This window comes from Carassius carassius, chromosome 10 (assembly GCF_963082965.1).
Source record: "Carassius carassius chromosome 10, fCarCar2.1, whole genome shotgun sequence".
NCBI classification, from domain to species: Eukaryota; Metazoa; Chordata; class Actinopteri; order Cypriniformes; family Cyprinidae; genus Carassius; species Carassius carassius.
This window is the reverse complement of record NC_081764.1, coordinates 29,225,431-29,241,092: the sequence shown is the minus strand read 5'-3', so window position 1 is coordinate 29,241,092 and position 15,662 is coordinate 29,225,431. Positions and strand designations below refer to the sequence as shown.

General features: G+C 37.7%; 1 protein-coding gene across 1 annotated transcript; it reads right to left on the bottom strand.

Moving 5' to 3' along the window:
• Nucleotides 1–1,951: 1,951 nt before the first annotated feature.
• Nucleotides 1,952–15,452, bottom strand: LOC132152115 (sterol 26-hydroxylase, mitochondrial-like). The gene is made up of 9 exons (XM_059560825.1): nucleotides 15,105–15,452; nucleotides 13,236–13,426; nucleotides 6,775–6,974; nucleotides 6,448–6,645; nucleotides 5,889–6,052; nucleotides 4,695–4,861; nucleotides 3,928–4,009; nucleotides 3,644–3,850; nucleotides 1,952–2,451 (listed from the first exon to the last, which is right to left on the bottom strand). The coding sequence occupies exons 1-9, from the start codon at nucleotides 15,345–15,347 to the stop codon at nucleotides 2,335–2,337; spliced, it is 1,569 nt and encodes a 522-aa protein (XP_059416808.1). The 5' UTR covers nucleotides 15,348–15,452; the 3' UTR covers nucleotides 1,952–2,334.
• Nucleotides 15,453–15,662: the final 210 nt, after the last annotated feature.

Here is a 15,662-nt window from a genome sequence, read left to right as displayed (position 1 = left end):
TGGTTTTGATAACATTTAGACCAGTGGTTCCCAACCTTTTTCAACTCGCGGCCCACAAAACCAAACACATATGTTTGCGCAGCCCACTGCAAAAAAATTAACTGACCCCGCTATTGTTGGGTTAATAACTTAGCACTCAGAAGCTAGATTGTTAACTGTATTTATTGAATGAACTAGGGCTGTGCGATATGGACAAAAAAAAAAAAAAAAACGATTGCGATTTCTTTGATCAATTTAGAGATTTCGATTTTAATCACAATTTTGACACACACACAGATATGCTTTACAGTCATAAATGCATTCAGGATTATTTTGAAACATATTTCCAAAAGAAAACCAATTAGAGCTTTATTAAAAAGTTGTGAGGTCTCTAGAACAGACATAAGTCAAAATAATCGCTATAGTAATGGTGTAACAAAATAGACTTATGACAAAAAATATATTTACCGGTAAATAAATACATCCAGTGTCCAGGGACTTTTTTCTTTTTTGCCATGCATTGTTCATAAAGTTCATTAATTGTAGCGGTGCCTCAGGTGTTGAAATAGATTTCTTCTACATTACACAGGTTCACACATACTCCGCATGCAGCGTGTATACAGTATGTGCGGTGCAGAAGCAGTAGCGAGAGCGCATTAATGTAACGCGAAAGTACATTAAAATAATGCGTGAGCACGAATCTCTCCGCTCACAAGCAATTTCCTTTGCTCTGTCACAAAACCAAACATGCTTGCTCAGATACACGCTGCTCTCGCCCGGAGAGAGTGTGCGCACTTAAAACGTGTATCCTCTCACTTAAACTGCGTCCTGTGCACTCAACTCTCTCTATGCTCATGTGCTAGATATTAATTATTTTCGCACGTTTTTATTTCTAGCCTTTTATCGCGTGCAGTGTGAACGCTCTGATCCGAAAAAAGGCGCATCACAGACAGTGTGTGAACCTTGAGTTACGTAGGCATATGCCCAGTCTGTTCTATTCTCGCGCTAGGCCTGCTGCATACTGATTGGATCTGATAGCATACTGGGGGAGGTCATGGCTGTGGAAAATCGTACTATAAAGCCATTTAGAAATCGCGCACGCTCAAATCGTGATTTTATGACGATTTCGATTTATCGCACAGCCCTAGAATGAACTGGCAATGAACAGAAAATAACGAGCTGGCACCACTCAGCAAAACGGGAAAACCAGATCCAGGCAGAGCTCGGCAGCGGGAAGACAGTCAGTGGAGTAAGCAGTCAGGAGGGAACAGCTTGACAGCCATTTATGCATGTTTGAATTTGTTGTTCTGTAGCATATGCAGCAAAAATATAAATTGGTGGTTTATTACTTAGTTACAGTTTAATATTTATTTTTGTTATTTAATTATGTATATGAAAAGATGTTATTAGGTTATGACTTAGACATTTTTACATATACTAACAATATTATTATTTATTTTAATAGTAATTGGCAGCCCAACTGTGTACTATTATTGCACTGCAACTGAACCACTGAAATTGATCTTTATTGATAAGAACAGCTACAGTGTTATATTATCTGGATACAATTACAGTTCTTATTTTAAATTAATTTAAATTACTATATTTTCTGTTTCCATTTCAATTTGAGTTATTTCAGTACATCAAGGTATACAAAAATAAAAAAGAGAAATAAGAAAAGAGAAAAGCTGCCTTAGCAACTAACTGAAATGCAATAAGCTTTTGTCTCTTTTTTTCTTTTTTACATAAACTACCATTTCTAGTTCATTCTGTTTCTATTTAGACATTTAGTTAATTAGTTGCTTTTAGCCTGGCTCGAAACAAATAGCTAGGAAAGTGCAGATTTCCAAAGGATGTCCTTTGGTTAAAGTTTGAACAAATGCCATAACATCAATATAAAATTATATATAAAATATAAAATATTATATAGATAGATAGATAGATAGATAGATAGATAGATAGATAGATAGATAGATAGATAAAAACACAGTCAGAAAACATTTTGAAAGAACATACTTTCTGCTTGATCAGACACATGGCCATAGCAAATAGCAGGTTTTGTAAGCTGTAACTGCCACCAGCACATGAACAGAAGGTTTTCTTCTGTCTCTTCCAATCTGCTTTCCCTCCAGACTGTTAAAGAGCAATTCTTTAATAATGCAACCCAGGTGATTTGCACACTTCAGCTGTAAATCCCTCTAATAATATTTAAGCTCAATTGTGATTTATTTTAAAAGCTGGCCCACTTTTACCTCCTACCCTAAATTAACACAAGCAGCATTTCACAGAAACAGGTAGGGGCCACTAGGATGTTTAAGGCAAAATGATTTGAATTAATAGTACTGTTGGCTGGTTTCAAGCCCGAGGGATAAACTGCAGGTCAATGGGTTTGGAGGGAATGAGCAGGGTTCTGGTTTTGGGCTGTATAGATGGGGCTCCTTCCTCCGTTCTGACCTCATAATGCTGCATCAGCTGTGGGGTAGAAAGTGAAGGGTTAAATAAATGATAGCAAGAGAAATAAGGATAGTGAGGTAACAGAAGTTTAAACATCAGCTTCAAATAAGATATTAAGCGTGAAGTTTGGAAACACGTGACTAAATGTATTTCTGATAAAACAGACTAAAATCTTCAACAACGACAACAAAAATCCATAAAACTTTTTGGTTTCTTTAAAGTTAAAGAAATCTAGTATTAGAGACAAATCAACATTTTGCCAAAATGAATTTCTTTATCAAATCTAAATTGTCATAGTTTTAAATATTACATTTCATTTGTGTAAATTTATTCACTAGTACATAACTCCCATACTTTCATTTTGTGATATTTTATATTTTTTGATGACTTTTATTCTGTGTAAATGTGTGAAATATTAATAATAAAGAATGAGTAGGAGTGTCCATACTTTTGACTAGGACTAGGCAGATATTTAATTATGTGTTTCTACTCTAATTCATAAAAAAAAAAAAAAAAATAAGAAAATTAATGGTGGCTGTTATAAAAACTAGTTTTGATGTAAAATTTATTCAAATATGCAATAAATAAGACAGTACTACGCATTACTACGCACTATGTAATAAAGTGCATATATTTAACAAGATTCTGCTCTTTAGAGTAATTATTACAACGTAGTAATAGTAATTATTAGAGTTAGAGTCTAGGTAAATATTGAGCTTAGGACGTTGAATGGTTTTCCTGAGATAAATGTCATGTTACATGGTATTGCTTAGATTGACGTCTTTCCACTGTTGAAACACTGATTGAGCAATTATGTGAAACATGATACATTTTAGTGAGTTGTACTGTATCTTTCAGCATACTGTACCTTCTGGATCTCATTCATGTTTATTTACTACTAAAACTAGTACTAAAGAGGATTAATTGAATAAATTGACTTTTTCTTATAAGCTTATTGTGATTATTGGATGGTAGGTGCGCTACAAATAATGTTTAGTGAAGTACTGTTCACACATAGACTGAAAGATCGATTTTGAAATCTGGGGATCAAAATGTCAATTGATTAAAAATGACTAATCAATATTGTCACCCAGGAAAATAATGTGAGAATGATTTTTTTTTTTTTCCTTGATTTCGTTCTTGGTCTAACAGAATATTTTTACTGGGTGTGAAACTGAACTTGCAGATAGTGTGGAAGCGTCACACTTACTCTACTTAAGGCAAAGTACATCTCCAGCTCTGCGACCCTCTTCCCCACACAGGCCCGAACACCAACCCCAAACGGGATAGAACTGTAGGGGTGATGCTGAGAGCGAGACGGGCTGTCTCTCAACCAGCGGTCTGGAACAAAATGCTCAGGTTCAGGGAAATTCCTCTCATCGTGACTAACAGCGTAGTGACAGAGATGGAACTGTGTCTATGAAGAGAGAGTGAAAACTGGAAGTTAGGCTAATAGATGTTTAATTACTTTATTAGATGTGTCTTTGTGGTTACCTTCTTAGGGAACCAATAATTATCCACAATTATTTCCGAATCCACAGTCAGGCGTCCGTTACCAGAAACAACAGGATACATCCTATGATTACAAAGTTTATTTCAGTTTATCATGAACTTCTAAAGTGCAGTCAAAGGTACCAAAGAAAAAGATCTCGAAATATGTTAACCCTGAGTCTCAATACGCAGTGGATCCTTTTTATAAGTAATTTTTTAAATATGTGTTTCAAAATAATGGTTAGGATGTTAACTGTCACAGATTGAACTGCTCAGAAAGAAGAACCGTTTTTTTAATTTTGCTATTGGTTCAAATGGGAAGACGACAAAAATAACCACTTGTTTATTCCATTCACCACTACAGACGTTTACCCAACTTTGACTTCCACTTCTACGAAAACCCCGGAGATGTGAAACGGTTTATTATTGACGTTGGCTGATAAGGTTTTCTCTTTATCTTCTTTGTCAGAATTGGGAATTTTTAATAAGACATTAAGACTGTTAAAGTACTATCTTTTGCGATTTCAGCTACAAACCACAGCAAATCCAAAACAGAACAGAAGTTCACTGCATGTTCATTGTTTATCCAGAAGAAATCCGCATGTTTAATCTCTGTAGAGCTCATCATTGATGTGCGCTGGACTGTTTAAATAAGGAATGAGCAAGTGTTGTTCTGCACAACCTAAAAGTAGTGAAGTTTGGCTACTCCTGCATGATGTGGGAAACCCTTTTCAAGATACAATAGCACTGTTTTCCCTGATTTCCTTCACCTGAGAGTTTCTTTGATGACAGCCTTCATGTAGGGCATCCTTGTCAGGTGTTCTGTGGTCGGCAGCTCTTTATTGGGACACACAGATGTGATCTCATTATAGAGGCGGTTCTGGACTTCTGCATCACGTGCAAGGTGGTACAAGGTCCACGATAATGTGTTGGACGTCTTTCAAGGACAAAGAAAATAGAAAGACTGTCAGATGTCTTATTTGAAAATGCATTTACAGATCTCAGCTAATGTCATCATACAGACACTTGATTGGCAAAATTAACAGGTTAAATAGGAAACAGGTTAAGATATTAGCAAAAATGCTGAATGGCAGGTCATCGACCTTGTGTGTTGCTAAATGTGGGACGCATTGACCGACCCTAAGAGACCTTGACAGACTTTTACACAGAGATTAGGAACATAGTACAGCATGTTAAAGGTTATTATAGCTTCAGTTAGGGATGGATCAGCACGTTCTGTCTGTGAAACAATATTGATGGGTCAGAAAATGAAAGGTTGTGTTTGCAGATGCCACTTGTTGCAATAGCATTTTATAATGCAATACAATCGCATCCATTTTTAGTTATGACTCCAGTGGCCAAAAGTGACCAAATCATTTTTGGGGTCATTGTGTATATATGTAGTCTATTTATTAGTAAAATATCTGTTCACATCTGTACACATGAAGACAAGCTTTTGGACATTAGAATTTTAGCAGAGAGAAATTTTGGTCGTCATCATTCCATTTTTATAAAGGTGCGTCAAATTAAAAACTGAAATATGTTTGAGCAAGGTTAGTGGTTCTAAGGGTTCAATGGTTTCAAATTGATTGAATGTGTAAACTGGCAAGACAAAACCAATGCAAATTATAAATTTTCACTTTATGAGTGTTACATTTTCCAGTGAATCTACGAATCACATGCATTCCGAACCACGGGACTTGGTCCATATCTGTTTGTATCATTAAAAAATTGTTTAAAAAAATTAATTTGCGCATTTTCTCTCATGTTACTTCCTTTCACAGAAACTGAATTTCTCTCGTTTTCTGCAGGTACATTTAGAAAACACCCACTTGTCAAAACAACTGAACCAGTCGTGCAGGATATTGTTCATGGAATATGTTTAATTTCTGACTAACAGCAAATCATATAGCTTGACCTACTTCCTCTTTGACTGTTTCAGGTGAAAGCAAACAAGTTCTTACCGTATCCACACCTCCCAGCAGAAGTTCAGTCAGGCTGATGTACACCTCTCCTAAACTGAGTTTATTGCAGGACAACAGGTAGGTGAGGTACATGCCCTCCACCTGCTCTCCACGCTCAGCCTGATCATGTATCTGCTTCACCTTCCTATCAATCAGATGCCGGGCTGGACAAAAGTACAAGACACAGATAGAAAGGACAATCAGTTATACTGATGATGTTTCACAACCAGATTTATAGCCAGCAACTCTATAAAGTTTCAGGCACCTGAAAAGTCAGCTTTGCCATCACAGGAATAAATAGCATTTTAAAATATATTAAAATAGAAAATGTTTTTCAATTGCAATAATATTTCAAAATTTTACTGTTTTACTTGTTTATCAAATAAATGTTGCTTTAGGAAGCATAATAGTAATTATTCAAAAATAATTAAATGAGTGTGCACAATTAAATATTGGCCAATATAAATACGATAACGACAAACAATCAAAAAATCACTAATATCCAATATGGTAATGATATATTGTGCGCCCTTAAAGAAAACACTGAACTTTGGCATACCTACGTCATACAAGTCATCCCACGCCTGGACAAACCGTTTCCAGAACGGGAAGATGTGACGAGTCCAGCGTGGAAAAAAAAGAACCGTCTCTGACAGCGCTAACATATCATTAACGGCAGATATGAACCGCAGGGTGTCTGTGGTAATTTCCTCCTGTAAACAGCCTAACCTTGTTTCAAACAGGATCGAGGAGATTCCTGAACAGTGGGAAAGCAAAACCACAGTCAAAATAAATCTACCAGACAATCTACAAAAGAGTATGTATCTGTTCAAACATCACTGTGAATAGCTCCAAGATATTGTAACCATTCTGCATCCATACACACCCTCAAAGCCAAATTTGTAGAGCTCAGAGGTGAGGTCATTGACGGTGGCCTGGTCTTGACTGCGCAGACGCAGGCGTTCCACACGCTGCAGGAGATCAGACACAACTTCGTGAATGATAGGTGCATATGCTGCTGCTTCCTTCAGTTTAAGCATTTTAGGGTTCAGAGCACTGCGGATGCGATACCACTCAGGGCCTGTACTGAAAACCGCAGAAAAAAAGAGACTAAATTGGTGATTTTATCAAAAATAGGCATTAGCATCCAAATGTTTGGTGTCGGTATGATTTTTTTAAGTTTTCAAATGAAGTCTCTTACTCTCACCAAGGCTGTATTTACCTGAACGTGTGGAGGAAATGTTATTTTTATCTGAAATATTAATATTATTATTAGTATAATTTGCTTCACTGTACTAAAGAATGTTCTTTAGACTCTTTCTGAGTGCTTCAGTATGCTTGAGTTTTCGATGAGCTGAGAGACAACAGTTAATACATCAACTAATGGAACCTCAAAGGGTAACTAAACCCTAAACCAACTTTTTTTAGTTAATGATCTGTAAGAATGGGTCTTTATTAGTGCTGTTCATTGATTCAAGTAACTTTTTTGACATTTTAATATAAAGGGCCCTATCTTGCACCCAGCGCAATTGACTTTGTACACCGACGCATGTGTCATTCCTATTTTGCACCCGGGCAAAGCGCGCTTTTCCCTTCACAGAAGCACGTCGCTAAACTAGGGAATGAACTTGCGCTCCCTGGGCGGTTCAGCGCAAGAAAGGAGGCGTGTTCCGGTGCAAACGTTCCTTCATGCTATTTTGCAGGTTTAGAAAACAATTGCGCCACTAACCAAGAAAAAATAGTTTAAAGTCAGTGGCGCGTTGCGCATGTTATTCATATTCTATTTTAAGGGCGCATGCTTGGCCATAATCAATGTAGCGTGTGCACAACGCGCACGATTCTCTCATCTACACAGAAGCAGCAGTTATCATTTTTGCAAATCATACATTATTACGATAGATAGATAGATAGATAGATAGATAGATAGATAGATAGATAGATAGACAATTTATTATAAAAGCATACATCTAGCTTACACATTTACCCAAATTATAATACGCCTTTTTAACCGAAGTTATTTTGGGTGGGTTTCTCCATCCCCAACGTCCCTGACGAGGGCGTTGCTCTCCTTGGCTGTGAACCGCTCCTGGCGGGCGTCTGGCAAATCCGCCGTTATAATAGGAATCCGCTTTAGAACAAGCGCGCCTGCTCTTAAAGGGAATGTGAGATGATGCTCTGATTGGTTTATTTCACGTAACGCCCAAACCACACCTATGAATAATGAAGCTACTTCAGACCAACCCATTTTAGATTTGCGCCTGGCGCAAGAGCCGTTTATCCCACCGGGAAAATAGCAACAGCGCCGAGACCCGCCCACAAAGTTACTTGCGCTTTGCGCTTTGACACTTGCGTTTCAGATCGTTAAAATAGGGCCCAAAGTGTTTTAATTCTACAATATATGGTGTAAAAACGTCTGAGTGCTGCCCTCTTCAGGTTGAACGGTGGCTACTGCAGTTGAAAACCACCTGGTTCCGTCAAAATCACTGTATTCAAGTTTATTTGTATAGCGCTTTTTACAATACAAATCGTTACAAAGCAACTTTGTAGTGAGTTAGGAGTTGGAATTGCGAGTATTGAAAACGACCAGGATAGACTATTATAGCATCTATTTAGCATAGCATTCATATAGTTATTTAGATTATTTTGTGTAGCCTATGTAGTTAATTAGCATAGTTGTTAGTGTAACGTTAGTATTGTTAGCATAGTTAGTTAGTAGCATAGAATTGCATCAGTTAGGATAGCTTCAAGTTAGCGTAGATTTATCTGTATTTAGTACAGTGGTCAGGATGGTATGTAGGTGTAGTGTTGCTGGTTGCAACAGCACTGCTGGACTGCATGGTTTTCCTGCAGACTTGAAAATTAGGCAACAGTGGTTGCATGCACTTGGCCTGGAAGACCGCGAGTTCCCGCCTAGAGCTAGTGAGTGCAAACTGCATTTTACGCAGGATTGCTTCTCCAACTCAATGGAGGTGGAAATGGGCTTCTCAACACAACTCGCGCTGAAAAGCGATTCAATGCCTTACTTAGAGACTGGCCCCATTCTCTCTTGCACGTCTGCTTTGCTAGCATCGTTGGATGCCGATCTCGATGCGGGAAGACCGCAGTTTGAGCCAGTGGCTCGAATAAGGCTCTGGCCCTGGCCCTGTGTCCACAGACATCCTGACATCCTCCACTTCAGGTGAAGGTGGGGAAGAAAAGTCCTCTACTTCAAATGAAACGCTCTGTTGCAAAGCTACTTGTGTCACTATAGTCACTCTCCATTTTATCGACTCTGACAGCAGCTGTCAATTAATCCTTCACTGCGGATCTCAGGTTCACGTCCCACCCGCTCAGCCCCGCCCTCGGTTCATCCCCACTATCTCCACTTTGCTCTGCCCACTTTTCAGCATTTTTCAAATATTTCCAGTGGGTGGAGTCAGGCTCTGACCAGGGATTTAGTTACACTTTAAATGGGTCAACAGATTCCCATTTTTCCACAAGTTGATATGATTCTTTAGGGTCTTAATGAAAATTCTGTAACATAGTTTGGTTAAAATCTCTCAATGGTAGCGTAAAAAACACCTTTTTTACCCTGTCAAAAACAGCTCTTTTCAGAGCATGCCGTTTTGTAGCATTTTCCTTTAAATGTAAATGAGCTCTTTTGACTCTGCCCCTCTCTTCAGAGCTGCTCTCTGAGGGACTGTTTACTTTAGCCACATTTATCGTGAAACTTGCAAATTAGCACATTATTAGGAAAGGCGGTTTGGAAAGATTCATTAAAAAACCTTAAACTTTCTTCTGTTGAGGAAGCTGGATCACGAATAACTTGTGCGAATATAGATGCATTTAGGTAGATTGGGGACGCATTCCCTTCAAAAACAAACGTAATCCACTGTGTCTACAGTGGTTTAGATGTCGGGAGTAAATGACGACTGCTATGTTCATTATTACTTCATCAACAGAACACCTCAATCACTTAAGATTCATTCTTGTCTACATCTGCTCAGGTGGTGAAACAATGGTGGACTGATAAAAGTCACTCAGGGTGGGTCTAACGCCTGTTTCACACATACTCCGTCTGCAGTGTGTATGCGTTGTGTATTTTTTTGCGCACCCATGTTAACGGATTCCAGCGTTCACAATGCACGCAGTTGCATTCCAGTGCAGCGATCGTTTACGTACCGAGTCTATTTTTGCTGTGCTGCATGTGCTGAATTAAAGTGACAGCGCATTGTTCACGGTAAAAATTAACATGGATCGACACGGAAATGCAGTCATTTCACAATAAATGTATACAATTAAACCTACTGTGTTTCACAGTCAACACATATGTAGCAGAAATGACTCGAACCAGACAAATTAAAGAGTCGATCAGGGCTGTGGCTGAAACACGAGCTGAATTCCTCAGTAAGGCAACAGGAAGTCATAAAACATTCTGTGCCACAAGTCCCAAGCAAGATAACCAACCAACCAACCAACGCTTTCACGGAACAGCTTTTAACATTAACACCACTAGAACAATTATTGACAATTTCAATTCGGAGAAGAAATTTGGTGTCAAATTTGTTGTTCGTAATGGAAATGCAACGCTGGACATCACATGTAAACCCATGAGAGTTAAACACTTCCATTGACTTCCCCCCCATCTAGCAGAACCAGACTGAAATTCCTGGGGGGGGGGGCTTTGAACCACTGGTCTCCACAGAAGTCTTTGTCAAGAGAATGGCAAAGAAACTGTCTTTTGTACATATATATGGACCAGAATGAACTCAAAAAGACTTATAAATGAATCAGTCCATCGCTTCACTCCATATTCATTTATGTGTAACCCACACATTTGACTATCATGTTATAATCACTTATTGTGTATGTCTTTTAATAACTATGGGATAGCTTAAGGATACATAGTCATGTCTAGTATCTACGTAATCGAATCTGCTTGCTTGAATTAGTCCAGACAATCAATTATTTGTCAAATATATCATAATCTGGTTATAGGAATCATGTCCAAAATTAGACCCTGCAAGAGCGGGAAAATTCGGACCACATGCTTGGTAAGACAACATATGATTTATGATACCCCCGAGCCAAGACAATATCTGATTGGTCAAGACAACATTTGAGGTGTGGCCAACAGGCCAGTTTAAATACTCAGGACACCATAAAATCTTGCTTTTAGTCTCTAGCTATGCTTCTGCTATTAGTCATGTCTGTTTTTAGTCTCTAGCTATGCTTCTGCTATTAGTCATGTCTGCTTTTAGTCTCTAGCTATGCTTCTGCTATTAGTCATGTCTGTTTTTTTTAGTCTCTAGCGTTTAGCTTCTGCTATCAGTCATGCCTGCTTTTAGCTTTGCTTCTTAGCTTTAGCTTTTAGCCATGCTGTTTGTCATCACTGTTCTTTGAGCGCGGTTCCAGCGTGCTTCAGCCTGCACGCCTGTTGCTACTTAGCCACGATGAGAAGAAACACCACCTATAGTCTCGTCAAACTTTACTTCTTTTCTTTTCCGTTTGAGAGTTTCGTATTCTGAGTTAAGTTTTGTAACAACGCCTGACCTCGGGTGCCCATTCAACTTCAACCAGCCACACAACTCCATCTTCAGCCAACGTCCAACCAAGGGCTTCCCAAGACATCACTTCAACGACTACTGAACTTCCAGCCAATCAGCGACAACTTTACACAGGCAATGTACCTTCAGACATTTGTGCTGGTGTATCTAATATAATTTTAACCTCATTGAGGAACTCAATGCGAGGGTTAATTAAGTGATTGATGGTTGTTCATGTTTATGCAATTTAACGTATTGCTGTAAACTTGGGATTCCACATTTCCATTCTCTTAAACTCATCTTTCCCTAACTTTCGATCTTCCTGCAACTTGTGTGAATGTGTGCGTGCGTGCGTTTGTGTGTTAGATTAGTTTATATGTCTTAGATTTATCTAATAAAGCCTTATTCATATTGAAAAGAAAAGTATCTTGTGTTTTGTGCTTACAAGTTAATGTCTTAAACTGCCGATCTTGTTACTGTGCTAATTGATAGTGTTTTCACTATAGTTTGGATATTAATATCCAGCGCAGATTTGATGTTAAACGGCTCGTTCACTGAATCGCAGGGCGTCTAAGTGATCAGCCGTGAAACAGTGATTCTGTTCAAATTCCCTTTCTGTTCAAAATCTTAAATGATTCCCTTTGAGCTAAATTGACCTGTTTCCCTTACACATGGCTTTTTAGCTAGGTTTAAAACAAGAAAAATAGCACCTTTAGGTAAACAAGGCAACATAATATATGCACTTTTACGGAGGCAGAAAATAAAGTTCTTTAAGACCCACGGGATTGCTTGTAATAATGATTTAAAAGCAAAAGGCACAAAAGTTGACTGTTTCTGTCAGTGATGCGTAGTAAAAAAGACCTTGCACGGTTGCAAAACTCTATCTTTTATTATTCCCGAAAAGTGATGATTTTCTTCTTTTGAACACATGGGACAGAAGCAGTGCTTTATTCCCAATTTTGGATTGGGAATTCAACTTAAAATACTGCTTAAAAGCAAAAGGCACAAGAGTCAAGTGTTTCTGTCAGTGGTGCGTTTTAAGTTTAAATGTTTGTGATAGCCTAATGAGAAAAGTAGGCTAAATGTTATATTTAAATGTTTTGCCGCTTGCTTGGGCAACTTATTATACAAGCCTAGATGTCAAATGCATAAATAATACGTTGTTTATATTTGAGTTTAAACTAATGTCTATGAAAGGGTGTTACTGTACTGTGATAAAATAGTATCACAATTCTTAATTTTTATTTTTATTTTCACATGATTTGAAATCCAAATAATGAACAAAATTGTGTGTTTTTGGCCTAAACAGCCGCGGATCAGTAGCGGACTGCAAACGCGTCCTGTGTGAAAGCACAATGAGTCTGTGCTGCTTCTGCTCCACAAACGTAACGCACACGGACTGCATACGCACTGCAGACGGAGTATGTGTGAAACAGGTGTAAGGTAAGATGCCAGTCCAGTCCAGTCAGTTACACTAAAGGTAAAAAAACATATCAGTATATTATACTACAAAATGACAATCATTCAATCAAACTAAAATTCTGTTAACCTTGAGATCCACCATTCAAAAAGAAAGATTTTCAGGGAATAATCTTACGTTTGTACTGTTTGGCACACAGAGCTGTTATATTGCTTTGTTAATGTGGTGTAAAGATTCACTGAGGCTGCTTTTATCATACTTTTATGATGTTGTTATTGATTGATTTATTTATTTTGCATACTCTTGAAGATTGAAAGCTCTGGTCTCTTTCTGTGTAACACTGACAAAAAAAAGTCATACAGGTTTGGCATGACAGACCTTGTGAAGGAGGGAAGTGCTTACTCTACATGAAGACCATACGCCTGTCCTCTCATGTCTCTGTATTCTTTCCAGTGAGGCAGATCAGTCCGCACTGGATAACGGCCCTCCTGTCGGATCACCTGTGCAATCAGTTCAGCCGTCGCCACATTTACCACATCAAACGGCCCAAAGCGGGACCGCCAGATCGGACCATACAGGCGCTTATGCTCCACCTGCACAATAGAGATGAGATGAAAAAAAGTCATTGTGTGTGTATTGCCAATTACAATAAAGAAAATAAAGGGACTCTCCTCCCTGGAGTAACCTACAGTTAAATATGAGTTGTGTGATTGTGTTAAATGTTTGAATATCAACTCCTAATTTAGAATGAACCTCTCAATTTTCATTAAATCAATCTCAGTTTGTCTTTCAAAGATTGCCTAAACTCTTATAAGACTTTGGAACGACATAAGGCTAAGTAAATGACTACAGAATTAAAATTACTGGGAGAATTAACCCTTTAAAAAAGTGATTTATAAATCATTAGCAGCACCAAATGGAAATTAGTTTCACAAACACACCCCATCTTCTTATGGGTGGACAAACTGCCGTAAATAACACCATTAGTCAAACCAGAACTTGGCATGTCAAGTCCTTTAAACAAAAAAAAGTGCTATTATGACAGAACAGCCTCCAAGTTTTCTGACTGGCCAAATTGTGTGGGCCATATTCAAATTCCTTTTGTTGTTAACAGAGTGACACAGAGAGAGAAAAAATGTCACCCCTCTAGTAAATGTGCTCAGACATCTGACCTACATAGATCTACATAAACAAACATAAATATGGCAAGACGTTTTAACCTTTATTACCAAAAGCTAACTACCAATTTTATGTTACTAGTTACTACCCTTTTTATTTCCTACAAAGTAATGCCTTTATACCTGACATTAACTATAGTTTTTAGTATATATCCCTGCTTTCCTAGAAGTAATACACATTAGTATGAATTTATTAGACACCGGTTTGCATCATAAATTTTATTAACGTTTTATAAATTACTAGTAAGGTTTTTAGCAAAAACTGTACAGTAGCCATAGTAATAAATCTATTTTAGTGTATATATATATATATATATATATATATATATATATATGCAGTCATGCTATAAGTAACATTTGGGTAAATGAAAATGTCTCAAAATTAGGTAATTAATATTTAACATCTAATTTCTAGTATGTCGTGAATAAATTATGGTAAATATTGGAATAGTTACAATTAACTAAGAAATAAATACTAGTACCAAATAATTATTTACTAGCAAAACTAGAAAAGTTTACAGAAACATCTGGAATGCACTTCTGTCTAAATTAATAGGCCTAGCTGATATCTAAACCACAGAAGGCCATACAATTCTAAAGTACTAGGACTGTTGGAATAAATACTTGCATCTGACAGATAAGCTAGTTGCTAGAGAAACTGGAAAAGATACAGTACAAGTCATAACTGGATTAGTATTTCGATATTAGTCAGATTTAAGGAATGCATATTAAAATGGCTTTCCATTGCGTTCACATTTCACAGTTATCAGATACCGGCATCAGACAGGATTTCCTGAGTCTTTACATAGGCCTATATTATGCTTGTTGATTAGAAGAATCATAACAATGTTCCTTAACAAATCATTCGCTCCTGTACGAGTAGTTAGCAAAGTCTCAGCAATTTATATAGTTTCATATATGCTATTTATATTACAACATTATGATTTGATGTATTAATTATTGTTTGCATCTTAAAACACTCCGAAAGAAACATTTATTCATGTTACGCAGCAGTATGAGCATACAGACCACTTGAAAAAGCATTTAAAAAATAAATAAATAATAATTAGCCTATAATAATAATAAGTTTTACCTGCATTGCATGACTTTTATCCGCGTATCCTTTGACGAAAAGCCAGTAGACAGTTGTGGCCAGACTGGGTCCCGGTAGATCATCTATGGTTTTGTATTTTCCAGTGATTGATGAAGCGCTGTGAAAATCTACACCACCTGTTTGAGACTTCAGGGTTCGCGCTATGAATTCATAAAATGGTGCATATGTTTTACCAACATGAACTGCGACACGATCAACTTTCACTAGAGCAGAAGACAACATGATGCTTTGGTGTCAGTCGCACGAATATCTGATACTCTGGAGTCTGGAGATCACATTCTAGATGATGTTTTGTCAAACTCTGGGCGGGATCGTGCAGTCCTCTGGGTTTTGAGCCACAGCACAGATCGGTGAGCACGCAGTAGAGTAAAGCAGTCACGTTATCTGCGCTTTAAGTTTACTGCGCGTCTACTCGGCGGTGCGTGGTACATTAAGGTGCGAGCGTGTTCAAGGAACTCCTTCGGTTGACATATTTATTCATATTCGTATTCATATTCACGGCCTTCTATTTATGTTTTCAACGGTTTGTTATACTAT

Bases quoted from the DNA above. Each gene is read 5' to 3' on its own strand.
- LOC132152115 (XM_059560825.1), bottom strand. From the start codon at position 15,347: ATGTTGTCTTCTGCTCTAGTGAAAGTTGATCGTGTCGCAGTTCATGTT. The intron at 6,975-13,235 runs GTAAGCACTTCC...TGCGGTTTTCAG, and splicing joins GCGTATGGTCTTCATGTAGA to TACAGGCCCTGAGTGGTATC. The intron at 4,010-4,694 runs GTGAAGGAAATC...TTGTAATCATAG, and splicing joins GTCATCAAAGAAACTCTCAG to GATGTATCCTGTTGTTTCTG.